The sequence below is a fragment of the Gopherus flavomarginatus genome, chromosome 2 (genome assembly GCF_025201925.1).
Source record: "Gopherus flavomarginatus isolate rGopFla2 chromosome 2, rGopFla2.mat.asm, whole genome shotgun sequence".
NCBI lineage: Eukaryota > Metazoa > Chordata > Testudines > Testudinidae > Gopherus > Gopherus flavomarginatus.
The window spans coordinates 44,307,757-44,323,224 of NC_066618.1; the positions used below are offsets into that span (position 1 = coordinate 44,307,757).

The following is a 15,468-nucleotide window of genomic DNA, read 5'->3' on the forward strand; positions in this document are numbered from 1 at the left end:
GGCTCAGGGATCTAGGAGTATGGCACTAGTTCTAAGACTGAAGCCTGATGTACTTTTCCTATAAATGCGTAAACATGTTTAATTTTATTTGTTCAGATAATAACACTGCTTCAGTGGGACTAACAAAAACTCAAACACAAAATGGTTAAAGGAATATCTCTGCTGTATTTGTAAACACCACCATCTTCCAGTAATTGAAAATTCAAAAGAAAACTGAAATGGTTAGTTCAGGTGTCGGCAACCTTTCGGAAGTGGTGTGCAGAGTCTTCATTTATTCACTCTAATTTAAGGTTTCGCATGCCAGTAATACATTTTAACATTTTTAGAAGGTCTCTTTCTATAAGTCTATAATATATAACTAAACTACTGTTGTATGTAAAGTAAATAAGATTTTTAACATGTTTTAAGAAGCTTCATTTAAAACTAAATTAAAATGCAGAGCCCCTCCGGACGGGTGGCCAGGACCGGGGCAGTGTGAGTGCCACTGAAAATCAGCTCACGTTCCGGCTTCGGCACCTGTGCCATAGGTTACGTACCCCTGGGTTAGGTTTTTAAAACCTTCCTCTCTAATGTTAGAAGCTCAGTACTGCTTTATGCTGATAACTGAGAACAATAAGTGAAACTGACTAGAAATAAGTGAAACTGGTTAGCCTGTTCATTGTACAAGCTATCTGAAGTGCTGAAAATAAGTAATTAGATACCTGGAAGAGTAAATTAGGCCTAGGCCCTATAAATTGCTCCATGCAGGCAGAGACCCCTTTCCCCCATTGACATCATTAGACCTGGCAATAGGTCCATCCTCACAGAGCAGCTTGCAGGAATGAGGCTTTTGGTATTAAAATGTATTTGTCTTGTTAATTTCTGGTATTAAAGTAACCTAGATAAGATAATTGATGTATAAATTATTTGAGTTACCTTTCATTTTCCCTTTAAGGTCCCACTCTTGCAAGTTGATTCATCCAGGATGAGGTCTTTTGCAGTCAGTGGGGCTCTTGGGTGCATAGGTCTACCTTCGCTAATGGGAGACAGTTTGTGTAGATCATTTTATAGGATCATGGCCTTTGTGTGGTTGCAAGATAAAGTTAATCCCCCACTTTTTGAGAGACTTTTTTATTTTAAATTATATAATATGCTGGAAAGGTGGAGTTTTATGGTTTGATCTTTTTTGCAATCTGTACTCATAACTCAAGTCACGTTATTGACATCCGTGACACTATTCATATGAAGAAAATTCTAATCACAGGATTAAGTTCAGTGTCTAATCTCTTGAGTAAACTATTAATTTGCACATTTAAGGGCTTGATCTTGCAATTATGTTTGTCTGGGTGGATCTACTGAGCTCCCAGAGAGGTCCACACGCACATACCTAGTTGAAAGGCTGGAACCATATTGTTGTTTGTTTTAGGCATATGTTAAGTTGAATACTCTTCAAAGGGAAGAGCTGTTTTTTTTGTCTAAAAAATTTGCTGTTAAAACTAATACTGTGATAGAACCTTATGTGACTAACCATGTACATAAAGTTAAACGTATGTAAATGTTTGCGCCCACTGTTGTTTGGGATACCGCACATGAGTGTTACCTGTAGGTGCTACTATAATACTATTGTAATTTTATTTAATCATATTATGGCAACTTCTAGAGGCCTCCACCCAGTATGGAATCCAATTGTGTTAGGCAGTGTACGTACATATAAGAAGGGAAAATCCATGTCACGGAGGTTTTACAATCTAAATACAAATGACTGACAGAGCAGAAGAAAAGACATTATTAACTTAAAAAAACATACTTAGCTTTTTTTACATAGTATGTTTGCAAAATTTTAATCTGAAGTCCTGTGGAAGTAGTTCTTCCATGAATGATTACAATATGACTTCTCTAAATTTTTTCTTCAGTGAAATATTACTCTAAAGTTCTTTTGCTGTTTAGAAAATTGGAATTATTGATTGATTATTAGTTGTTTAGATCCAAAGTTCTGCCCTCATTTAGGACCCTATCCAGTTCTCAGTGATTTAAATGAGAGTTGGATTGAGTTCTTCTACCTGTTTAACAAATCTGAAGTCAAGTGACAGAACAGAAACTAATCTTCTTTTTTGATATTTTGTTTGCCTTTAAATATATGTTTTGCAGATAGCCTACCCAAACATAGTATTGCTACTTTAAGGAAATAATAAAGAGAGGTACTTTCAGTTCCCAGAACATTGTCTGTCCTTGATGATACCAGTAAATTTTCTAGTGGTATATCATTGCAAACACAATGTAATATTTGGCAAATTGGGTGGAAAGAAAAGAGGACCTTATACTGCTAATGGTAAAAAAGAAAATCAACTGTAAAAGAGGATTTTAACAGAACTGTAAGGACTTGATAACAATATCCACTGAATTCACTGGAAATCTTTCTACTGCCTTCAGTGGGTTTTGGATCATGCCCTAAGAGAACAATTTGAATGAATTAGGCCCCATACTTGCAAGTACTTATGCACATGCTTAACTTTAAGCTGTGGGTAATCCTGCTGCATGCTTAAAGTTAAGGATATGCGTAAGTGTTTGCAGGATTGGGGCCGTTGGTGGTTGCTCCCCTTTTTAATTATTTTGGATAGGCATCAAAATGTCTTCTGAATAATGAACAAAACTTGAATATTTTATATTATGTTAAAGCTAGGTGCTCTTTTATTTTTAAGATACTTTTCTTTCTTGTATGCTTTAGAGTCATAGTTCATCAAAAATATATCCTGCTCATGCAGAGCCTTGGCTTATCCTTCACCTACTCTCCCTACTTGAATTTGGTCTTGTAAACACACAAGTACATGCAATATAATCCTATTCAAATTATCTAATCTTTTGACAGCAGGTGGAACGCAAGGAAAAACAGAAAAAAATAAACCTTCTCTGAAAACTTTGAAAAAAGATACCACAAAGACAGAGAAATCTAAATATAAGCCACTTACTGGGAAGGTGTTTTATCTTGATATTCCATCTAATGTGATCTCTGAAAAATTAGAGAAGGATCTTAAGGAACTTGGAGGGGTAAGTTAAAAATCATATGTATTTACAAAGTGGGAAAAATAATAGCAAGTCCTGATATTTTCCCAATACATTACGTTCTGTATATACGTGGCTAGAAATGAATAATTTAAAAACTGTTGTCAAATAATTTCATATTCTATATGTTTTTCTCATTATTTATAATGAACCCTTAGTTTAACACTAAAAATAATTTTCTTAGTGTTTTTTTCTATTTTAAACGGAGCTGGTAGCATTGCCTATGAGATTAATGTCATCCAGTACTTTCCATTTTAAGACCTTGTTTTCAGTTACTTACAACTTTTGCCTAACTGACCGTTTTGGCTGAAATTTTCTGTGCTGGGTGTCTGTCTCAGACTGAATTTTTATTTGAAAGTTTGTCTAATTGGGTTAGTTGTTTCCAAAAATGAGATCAGGGGAAAATATGTTGTTTTGCCCATGTTTAAAGCATTTTTTACAACAGTTTCATTGAGAAGCTATGGTGTCTCCATGCCTCAGAGCAGACTTTGGCTAGGAGGTCACATTGGTGCCAGGCTTGTGCCTTTTACTGTCCACATGAAATTTTGCTTAAATTTGGCCAAGTAATGAGCCTCACAAAAAAATCTCATTTTAAAAATGCTCAGAAGTGACTTATTGGATTTTGGTAGCTAAATTCTCCAAATATTTCATCTGAGTATGCTTCAGCCCAAAGCTGCGAGGACTGGATAGTTCTTTCCCTGCAGTTGCTTCTCCATACTTTCAGGGGCAGTATCTCTTGTGTGGCCAGCACCCCTGGCTCCCCAGGCAGCGAGGAGGGGGCGGTGACCTATTTGAATTCCGGGAGTTGGGGATGTAGTGATATTAGTGTGGGGTGTGTTGTACAGACAAAACTACACAGGGTATTTTCAGGGGGAAAGACAAAGATGCCACATTTATTATAACAATAATTTGATTTATGACCAATAATTAATATTTAATCCTTATACACACACATTATACCTAATACCTATACACACAGACATTCATTTACACACACACACGTCCATCAGATGTTCTGCAGCTGCTGCATAGTTACCAGTCCTGAATGTAGCTTGAGTTTGTGGCTTGATTTTGCAGCTTGGGTTCGTAGCTTGTGGTGGCTAACTGGCCAGGAAAACCAGGCACAAGGACGAGCTGGGTCTCTGTTGTGCATGCACCGATGCCCTTTCATGTTGGCAGCAGAACGTTACCCTCCAAAGTCTTCCATCTCATCCATCCTTTTTGTAGGCTTTAGTTTGAATCCAGAGTCTATAAGTCTTGCTGTGTCATGCTGCCTCTGGGTTTTGTGATTGATCACCCATCAGTTGCAGGCATGACTTTCAGCCTGGGACCTGGCTTTGATCTTCCTTCTATTGTACCTTTTCTGTTTAGGATGGGCTCTTCTTACTTTGTTAGGGCTCTTGTCTGCATCTTCAGCCGGTGATGTTTGAACTCTATTTCATTAGGACAGGCTGGGGCTGTGGGTTGATTCCATCATTCATACATGCCTCAGTCACACACCTAAACTAAACTAATAAGATTACAGCAGGGTTTGCAAAAATGAAAATTGGAGGACGCTTTTGCAAAATGGAGTGAGTATTTTAAAATGGAGTTTAAATTACAATATGGCAAACAGTGAACAGAAGTTACAATGTGCACAAGTGTAGTGAATGGTGAACAGAAGTTACATTAATAAAGTGAACAATTAAAAACAATTTCATTGATCAGTTCTACAGGTGTTGCAGGAGCCAGAAGGTGGCTGGGGAGGTAGGTGCTGCAGGGTGGAGTGTTTAGATATGAGCAAATGGGGGGTGGGGAGAGGGCACGGAGAGGTTATGGGGTTGGATAGGATCACGGATGAAAGTGGGCTGGAGCTAGGAAGTGAGGGGTTTTCTAGGACCGGGGGGGGGGGCAAGAACAGTGCCATTGGGGTGGGGGTTGGATAGGAACAGAGGAGGAGGGGGCAGGAGCCCAGGGATGGATGGGAAAGGGGGGAGGACAGGATGTTACAAGGACAGCATGACTAATAGCCACCACTGCACACTCCCCTACAGAACCCAGGAGTTCTATGTTTCTGTATTCCTCTGCTGTGAAAGAGCTGTGAAACCCATTGGCAAAGTGTATGTCTCAGCCCATTTTAGTGGTTGGTTTACATATAGGATAACAGCCTACTACTGTTGCCAGTTATTCTGCCATCTTAAGAGATGGTCTTTGCTATGAATCTGTAGGTCCAGATTCTGCTGATCACCCAAGGTGGGGGGTCATTATACTTCCACTGTACATAATTTCTTTTTAGTTTTCCCCCCAAAAAACTACATTAAGATTGCAAAGTCTAGCATTCAAAAGTTAGGAAATGCTACAATAAACATTACCCAGGCAACCTTAAATACAGGCCCTTTGTACATATGCATTATTAGATAGTCTTTAATTACTCAATCATGGAGAACTAGATTGATGCATAGGCAGAGTAGGTACGTGCCTAGGACCCAAATTTGTGGGGTAGGGGCCAAAATGGGTTGTGATTGTTTGTTTTGTTTTTTAAACAGTGATGCTGATTTGCATGCACACTGAAAAAAAATTCATTCCCTTGAGTGAATGGCATTGCAACATGGTGCACGGGATTCGGGTTTGCCCCAGCTGCTCCTTTGTTATGGTGAGCAGCACCCCGAGCAGCTGTTCCTGGCAAATCCACAGCATGGCCAGCCCAGTCGCAATGAGTGTACTGTGTGGCCATGTGTTCTTTATATTAGAAGGTAGGGACCCGGAATTGTGTGTTTGCCTACGTCCCAGTGATGGGTTAAGCCATCCCTGCAACCATGCACTTTCTTTTAATCACAGGATCCCATTTCATACAGTGCTCAGGTTGGACAGTGGTCTGGGAAGGAATCAAGATTGTAATAAATGATGATGTCTGTAGGATGCCAGCCTCATTTGTAAGAATTGAAATGCGCATAGAAGGAGGCAAGGGATTGTGGAAAGTAACAGAATTGTTTTATGCTGAAATTGAATTCTGGAGACCTGGAGTCTATCCCTGCCTCTGTCAAGAGAGTTCCTTTGTGATTTGAGGCAAGTCATTTTCACCAGAATTTTCACAATTGGCCTCTAATTTTCTGAGTTCACACAGTGAATGGTGGGAGGGATAGCTCAGTGGTTTGAGCATTCACCTGTTAAACCCAGAGTTGTGAGTTAAATCCTTGAGGGGGCCATTTAGGGATCAGGGCTAATAATAATAATCTGTCCTGCTGTGAAGGCAGGGGACTGGACTCAATGACCTTTAGGTGGAGGGATGGTTCAGTGGTTTGGGCATTGGCCTGTTAAATGCAGGGTTGTGAGTTCAATCCTTGAGGGGGCCACTTAGAGATCTGGGACAAAACCAGTACTTGGTCCTGCTATTGAAGGCAGGGGCTGGACTCAATGACCTTTCAGGGTCCCTTTCAGTTCTATGAGATAGGTACAGCTCCATAAACACCTGGGGCCAGAGTTGCAGAAATGCTGAATGCTCACAACTGAAGTTAATTGAAACTATCTTTTCAACAGAGTGTTATAAAAATGTTCCTCGTAAAATCAGGCCTGAGATGCCTCAAATTGGGCAGTTACAGTTAATGCACAATTCTGATATTTTGGACCTTAATCTGTTTGTACCTTAGGTCCCCTTCTGTAAAGGAGGGTAGTAATAGCACCCAATCACACAAGCATGTTGTGAAGATAAATTTATTAATATCTGTGAAATACTCCCATATTTCATCCTATGGTGTATTTCATCCTATGGTGAGAGCACCATAGAAAGGTTGAAGAAGAAATTAATAATTTTGTATTTGGTACAAGTTTTGGATGATGTACATTAAATATTTAATGTGGCAACACATTTAATTAAAAGGATAAAACAGAAATATTGAAAAACTACTCATTCAGTAATAAGGCAGAGTCCCCTGGAAAAGTGGTATGTGATAATGTAATTAAACAATATTGGGAGTGAATTAAATGATCACTGACTCTCTCAAATAATTTCATGTACTTCCAAAAAAAAAAACCAACCTCACCAACCGCCAACAAGAGGAGTTGGGGAAAGGTGAATGTGAATTTACCAAGCCTGAAAGTGTTTTAAATTTTGACTGTCTCAGAACATAGCGTCTGAGGGTCTAGGAATTCACTCTGAATGCTGCAAAATATTGCTTAAAATGCAATCTAACATCTCCTAGTTACCTTAATAAATAGACAAAATAATTGAATTTTGGATAAAAGTGTTTTTAAATTTAAAAATAAAATTTTTAAAAATGGAAATTATCTATCTTTTTACAAGTTGCTAATTCTTTACTTCCTGTTTTATAGTTGTAGATGGCTAAATGGATATTTAGTACTTGTTTCTTTAATTGGTTTTCTCATTAGTAGAACTTCTGATTTTACATTAAAGAATGCTACTAAGAAGTTTCACACTTAAAATGTTAATCTGTGCTGCAAAAGACATGTCCAGGACCTCATTAGCGTTCTTGCTAGAAGAACAATAAAAACTCAGACACAAAATGGATAAACAAATATCCCTGCTATATTTGCGAACACCATCATCCTCCAATATATTGAAAATCCACAAGTCAAGACAGCTGAAATGCTTTGACCAGGTTACATTCCTCCATATTTTAAGCCATTGAGACTTATGCTCCTAAATCTAGGAGATGCTTTTGAAAATCCCATCCATAGGTATTTTAAGAGTGGGCTTCTTAAGCTCCTGTTTTTGAAAATGATGACCTGTGTGTATAAAAAAGCTCACAATAACTTCGTTAATGTATTGAAAGTCTGAGTAGTTTTTCATTTTTAAAACTAAAGTAATTTTATTTTGAAGTGAGAGAGAGTTTAAGCTGAGAAAAAAGTTTCTAATAAAAATACAATTTTAGCTGCTGATGCTGCATACACTTAGGCACATGCATATTGGAAATCAATGGGACTATTTATGAGAGTAAATTTACGCACCTGCTTAAGTGTTTGCAGGGTCAGGGCCTTAATTTTTCAATGTTTTGGTTTTTTGCCTATAGCACTTTTGTAAAATTCAAAGAAGATATCCTACCAATCATGGTATTTCTTTTTTGTAAACAGCATCTATAATTTAGTTCATTTATAAATTTTAATCTAAAGTTGCAATAGCACAGAATTTCAACTTTGTTTTATGATGTCTCAACTTGATTTAAATCAATTATTTAAAAAAAAAAAGTCAGGTGATATCAACCATAATTTAAAGCAGTGAAAGCAGTGATTTATTGGCTTGTCTCAGGGTAGAACAATTAAAGGAAAAAAATTAGTAATTTTTTATTTTTAATTGTGGATTAAGTCTCCCATACATAGGTACAATAGTGTATTATTACCTTATAACAGTTCAGTTATTTCTAAAACAGCTTGAAATCCATATGTAAATAACATTTTCTATAGTGGCATTCATCTGTGAATAGGTCAGGATTCCCATCAAATTTTATAGGCCTTCTGTTGCTGAGAGCAGAAGTTCAAAATCAAATATAAGGAAGCAGACTGTTCAGAACTAATTTTGCATGTTTTTTAGCTCTTAGAAATACTTTAATTTTAAAATAGTGTGGAGATTTACTATGCTATGCAATGTCAATGGCAATTTTTAGTGATTGTATTTTTATTATAAATGCTCAAACTGTTTTCATAGTTAGGGTTTAAGTTTAGTCGGAAGAGTTGTTCCTTTTCGATTCTTTCTAATTGAGGCATTTCAGAATTTTTTTACTCTGCTACTCTCTAGTTCTCTTGCCATTCTTTCCTTATTTGTCAATTCTTCTGGGGGATCTGATTAGAAAGTAAAAATCATCACAGTTGTACTTAAGCATCTGTGAAACTGAGTAAGTTTGTGTTATCACTTACACCAGGCGTGAGCAAACTTTTTGGCCCAAGGGCCACATCTGGGAATAGAAATTGTATGGCAGGCCATGAATGCTCACAGAATTAGGGTAGGGGTGTGGGAGAGGGTGAGGGCTCTGGGCTGGGGCCAGAAATGAGGAGTTCAGGGTGTAGGAGGGGGCTCTGGGCTGGGGTGGGGGAGTAGGGTGCACAGGCGCAGGGTGAGGGCTCCAGCTGGTGGTGTGGGCTCTGGTGTGGGACTGGGGATGAGGAGTTTGGGGTGTAGGAGGGTGCTCTTGGTTGGAATTGAGGGATTCAGAGGGTGGGAGGAGGATCAGGGCTAGTGCAGGTGGTTAGGGTGCAGGCTCCGACTAGGGGTGCAGGTTCTGGGGTGGGGCGGGGATGAGGGGTTTGGAGTGCAGGAGGGTGCTCCTGGCTGGGATCAGGGGGTTCAGAGGGCAGGAGTGGGATCAGGGCTTGGGGCGCAGGGAGGGGCTCGGGTGCAGGCTCTGGGCAGCTCTTACGTCAGGCGGCTGCTGGAAGCAGCAGCTATGTCCCCCCTCTGGCTCCTACGCAGAGCTGCAGCCAGGTGGCTCTGTGTGCAACCCCATCCTGCAGCTCCCATTATGGGATTCATGCAACCTGTAGCCTGATTTGGGGTGTGTTAGTAGTGTTGATTTAGTTTATCCACTCAAATTTAATTTTATTTGATTAATTTTAATAATAATAATAGTTGGATATAATTAGTATGGGTTTGGCTCGCCAATATGTTTGATCAGAAGATAAAGTTCGTCCTGAATCAGGCTTCATAGATTTATAAAAGGAACTTCGGGGTCATGACAGGAGCTTACACTGAAACAGATATAGTTATAAAGACCTTTTTATTAAAATCAATAAAATGGTAAGCAAATGGTAAAACCGTTAGGATTACAGAGTTACAAGTATCACAGTTCTTTAAGAGATATATTTATGGTAATACACTGTTATAAACTGCAAACTTGATTAATACTCACACTCTGGTGTTAGAATACAGCAGCACCGCCTTAGGTGTTTTCACACCTTTGGCAGAGGAAGTTACTTCCAAGTTGTTTGCTTCCTAACTTAACTCTATATGCTTTAACTAAAATAAAACATAAGGAAAATTAAATCCCTTTACACTTACAGTTTGAAAAGAAATAATAATATGGCCTATCAATAGTTAATAACTGTCGTAGATGGGTAACATCGATACGTAGTTGAAGGTGGACGCAATGAAGAGTAGACAGGAGCAAATAGATGGGTAGATTGCCTGCCTAATGGTGAGCTGTCTCACCTTTTTATAGGGCATTAGTAGGAAATCCTTCCTCCTGTGCCCAAATTTCATCCTTCCCCCACGGAAATGTTAGGATACACTTGCCCCATAGTCTAGTATGTATGTGCGTATGAATGACAGGTATGTACGTATTTGTGGTGTACTTGTTAGATTTGTGGACAAGAATCCTCTTTTTCCACTCTTTACTGTTATTGGTTCAGTCAAAGGTCTCCAGACATCTGCGTAGATATTTTGTCTATTATTACTTTTCTGAGTAAGGGTACCAAAATGTGCTAAAGTTTCCTTAACGTCACATACAGGATGTTTGACCTGTAGGTCGCTTGCATTACAACCAAACTTATTCTTAATATAAATCTGTAAGCCTATTACATCAAATACTCAAATTGATAAGAAAGTTATTTATACAGACTAGCAGATTAATCCTTAGGGCTACAAACCCCTATGTAAAAAAAAACAAAACAAAACCCTTACAATCTTTTGCTGTCTCCATTTCCTTTCTTCCTATCTGTTTCCTTTCTCTTTGTGTCCTATTTTTACTCCTATGAGCCATACTTCTTCCTTGCCTTCCTCTCTAAAACCCCTCTGCACCTGTAAGCTTGCACCAAAACACACAGGACTTTGTTAGTTTAGGCCCCAATCCTGCAAAGGTTTATGTGTGTACTTAACTTTATGCACATGAATAGTCATTAACTTCAGTGGAACTACTCACATGTGAAGTTAAGCATATTTGCAGGATTTGGGCCATAACTTACAATCTTAAAAAACCATCAGCAACATGGAATCATTATAACATAATTCAAATAATCACATTAACTTTTACTCTAATACTGTTGTCATTCTCTGCCCCCACAGTAATCCTCTTATTGTTGCTATTCTATTCTTAATGTCATATCTAAACAGTGAGCCTAAATTCTGCTCTCTATTATTATACTTGTAAGAATTTGGATTGACTTAATAACATCAGTGGAATTGCTTCTGATTTACAACAGTGTATCTGAGAGCAGAATTGGCCATCAGATCATAAACTGTTCAGGTCAGGGGCTGGCTTCTTTCTGACTGAGAAGCACCATGCACACCTATACTACTGGATACAATTGTATCTAGTCGGATGCATTGTGCATGCTTTACAACAACATTTGGAAAGTCAAAGTTGGTTAGCACTTTTTGGAAATTAACATAGCAGTTATCTGATTGCACGACTGCATTGTCGTGGGATCCAGATTTCAACCATTTAGAATATGATCAAAATCTAAATTTAAATAAATGTCATTTCCAAAGAATACATTAATTAAATATTTGCAAATACTCTATTGAACTCTCAATTATTATAAATTCTGTGAAATCCTACTAAATCTTTTTTAATCCTCTCACGTTTTTAGTCTGAAGAAACAGTTTGCTCCAAGCTCAACACAGGGCATAGCTTTGACACAGAAAGCTGTGGAACTCCCTGTAAAAGTTGGATTAGTTGAATTTGTATAAAATAGCGTTGGCAGTTAAAATGTTTCCATTCCCTATAATTGCAGCAGTTGATAGGAGCTGCTTACCACATCTGCTTTTCAGAAAGTTATAATGGCTACAGTTGTGTGAACTAATAGAAGCCTACTGGAGAACTGTCAACTTGACTTGTGTTATATTGGTTATTGCAAGTTGTATGAAATTATTAGGGATGAAATTTCACAGCAATGTGATTTCAGCTTGGAGTCCCTTTGAATTTAACAGTATAATCTTTTCCTCTTCTTTCTTGTCCTTCTCTCCAACCCAGAACTTTTAAAATTATTTTTTGGGAAGGATAAGTGCACAAGCAAGAGAAATGAAATGGGTATTCTTTCTGTGCTGCTATTCTTGGGGAAGCAGCATAATCCCAATTTTGTGAGATGCTTTGTGCTCTCAACTCCAGTTTACAGGTGTGATTTTTTGCTGCTGTCTGTGGGTGTGCACTTGAAGTAAGTAAGTAGCTCTTTGCCGTCTGCTTGGGACTTAACTATCTTGAGCAGTTTTATATCATCTGCAATTTTTGCAGCCTCACTGTTTACCCCTTTTTCCAGATCATTTATGAATATATTCAATAGGACTGATCCCAGCACAGACCCCTGAGGGACACCACTATTTACCTCTCTCCAGTCTAAAACTGATTATTTATACCTATCCTTTGTTTCCTATCTTTTAACCAGTTACCAGTCCATGAGAGGACCTTCCCTCTTATCTCATGGCAGCTTTCTTTGCTTAAGAGCCTTTGGTAAGGGACCTTGTCAAAGGCTTTCTGAAAATCTAAGTACACTATATCCACTGGATCACCCTCGTCCACATGCTTGTTGATCTCCTCAAAGAATTCTAGTAGATTAGTGAGGCATGATTTCTCATTACAAAAACCACATTGACTCTTCCCCAGCAAATTATATTAATCTATGTGTCTGACAATTTTCTTCTTTACTAATACAATTATGTATACTCATTATTTTCTTTAAACTTCTCAAATCGCAATTCTGTAATCTCATTTTGTAGCAGTTTGAATTCTTCTATTCAGAAAGAGTTACAGGTAGGCCATTATAAATTGTACTACTTTTATTTTACAATTATGCACAAAACCCTTACATTAAAAGAACTGTATTAAGATTAGAAAGTCAAGCACTGTAAAGATAGGAAATACAAGAAGTAATATGCCTGTGCAAACTTAATTTAGCCTGTTTTCACATATGCATTATGATAGTCTTTAATTATGTGATCAAATTTTTTGTATAGGGCCACAGCATTATTTAGTGCATACGAATAACGGTTCTCACTTAATGAACAGCTACTCAATAATCTGTTTTATCCTTAATGTTCAATGTGAAGTCATCCTTATTTACTGCACAGTATTCAAATCCTGCTCTGAAGACAGAATTATTAATTTCCTCATGGGCTTTTGAATGGTTCTTATCACTGTGGTATCAGAGGGCTTCATACTTAAGGCTAAGATTTTTCTCATGGAAGTAATGGAATCTGTGACTTCTAGAGACCTCTGTGACATTTTCCACTTCATCCCCGAGCCAGCGGTGCCTCCTGCAGCTCCCAGCCACCATGGGTGGTGAAGGGGACCTGGAGCCCCAGGAGCTCTGAGTTCTGGACCCTTATAAGAACCGCCGTACTGGGTCAGACCAAAGGTCCATCTAGCCCAGTATCCTGTCTACCGACAGTGGCCAGTGCCAGGTGCCCCAGAGAGAGTGAACCTAACAGATAATGATCAAGTGATCTCTCTCCTGCCATCCATCTCCACTCTCTGACAAACAGAGGCTAGGGACACCATTCCTTACCCATCCTCACTAATAGCCATTAACGGACTTAACCTCCATGAATTTATCTAGTTCTCTTTTAAACCCTGTTATAGTCCTAGTCTTCACAACCTCCTCAGGAAAGGAGTTCCACGAGTTGACTGCACTGTATGAAGAACTTCCTTTTATTTGTTTTAAACCTGCTGCCCGTTAATTTTATTTGGTGGCCCTTAGTTTTTGTATTATGGGAACAAGTAAATAACTTTTCCTTATTTACTTTCTCCACATCACTCATGATTTTATATACCTCTATCATATCCCCCCTTAGTCTCCTCTTTTCCAAGCTGAAAAGTCCTAGCCTCTTTAATCTCTCCTCATATGGGACCCATTCCAACCCCTAATCATTTTAATTGCCCTGCTCTGAACCTTTTCTAATGCCAGTATATCTTCTTTGAAATGAGGAGATCACATCTGTATACCGTATTCAAGATGTGGGTGTACTATGGATTTATATAAGGGCAATAAGATACTCTCCGTCTTATTCTCTATCCCCTTTTAATGATTCCTAACATCCTGTTTGCTTTTTTGACCATCGCTGCACAGTGCATGGACATCTTCAGAGAATTATCCACGATGACTCCAAGATCTTTTTCCTGATTCGTTGTAGCTAAATTAGGCCCCATCATATTGTATGTATAGTTGGGATTATTTTTTCCAGTGTGCATTACTTTACATTTATCCTTATTAAATTTCGTTTGCCATTTTGTTGCCCAGTCACTTAGTTTTGTAAGATCTTTTTGAAGTTCTTCACAGTCTGTTTTGGTCTTAACTATCTTGAACAGTTTAGTGTCATCTGCAGTTTTTGCCACCTCACTTTTTACCCCTTTCTCCAGATCATTTATGAATAAGTTGAATAGGATTGGTCCTAGGACTGACCCTTGGGGAACACCACTAGTTACTCCTCTCCATTCTGAGAATTTACCATTTATTCCTACCTTTTGTTCCCTGTCTTTTAACTAGTTCTCAGTCGATGAAAGGACCTTCCCTTTTATCCCATCACAACTTAATTTATGTAAGAGCCTTTGGTGAGGGACCTTGTCAAAGGCTTTCTGGAAATCGAAGTACAGTATGTCCACTGGATCCCCCTTGTCAGCATGTTTGTTGACCCCTTCAAAGTACTCTAATAGATTAGTAAGACATGATTTCTCTTTACGGACACCATGTTGACTATTGCCCAACAATTTATGTTATTCTATGTGTCTGACAATTTTATTCTTTATTATTGTTTCAACTAATTTGCCCAGTACTGACGTTAGACTTACTGTAATTGCCAGGATCACCTCTAGAGCCCTTTTTAAATATTGGCGTTGCATTAGCTATCTTCCAGTCATTGGGTACAGAAGCCAATTTAAAGGACAGGTTACAAACCACAGTTAGTAGTTCCACAACTTCACGTTTGAGTTTTTTCAGAACTCGTGGGTGAATGCCATCTGGTCCCGGTAACTTGTTACTGTTAAGTTTATCAATTAATTCCAAAATCTCCTCTAGTGACACCTCAATCTGTGACAATTCCTCAGATTTGTCACCTACAAAAGCCGGCTCAGATTTGGGACTCTCCCTAACATCCTCAGCAGTGAAGACTGAAGCAAAGAATCCATTTCGTTTCTCCGCGATGACTTTATCGTCTTTAAGCGTTCCTTTTGCATCTGATTGTCCGGGGGCCCCACTGGTTGTTTACCAGGCCGCCTAGTTCTGATATACTTAAGAAACATTTTGTTATTACCTTTTGAGTTTTTGCTAGCCATTCTTCAAACTCCTTTTTGGCTTTTCTTTCTACATTTTTACACTTAATTTGGCAGTGTTTGTGCTCCTTTCTATTTGCCTCACTAGGAGCTGACTTCTACTTTTTAAAAGATGCCTTTTTTATCTTTCACTGCTTCTTTTACATGGTTGTTAAGCCACGGTGGCTCTTTTTTAGTTCTTTTACTGTGTTTTTTAATTTGGGGTATACATTTAAGTTGGACCTCTATTATGATGTCTTTGAAA

At 38.4% G+C, this 15,468-nt stretch overlaps 1 protein-coding gene across 3 annotated transcripts in view; it reads left to right on the top strand.

Annotated features, from left to right (window-relative positions):
- DBF4 (DBF4 zinc finger) overlaps positions 1–15,468 on the top strand; it is a 49,783-nt gene that overhangs the window by 837 nt on the left and 33,478 nt on the right. Inside the window, exons 3-4 of one of the 3 annotated variants that reach the window (XM_050939545.1) lie at positions 2,846–3,024; positions 4,747–4,785. In XM_050939545.1, the coding sequence (XP_050795502.1) occupies positions 2,846–3,024; positions 4,747–4,785 (218 nt within the window). The remainder of the gene's footprint in view (positions 1–2,845; positions 3,025–4,746; positions 4,786–15,468) is intronic. The other 2 variants (XM_050939546.1, XM_050939547.1) reach the window with 2 other exon arrangements.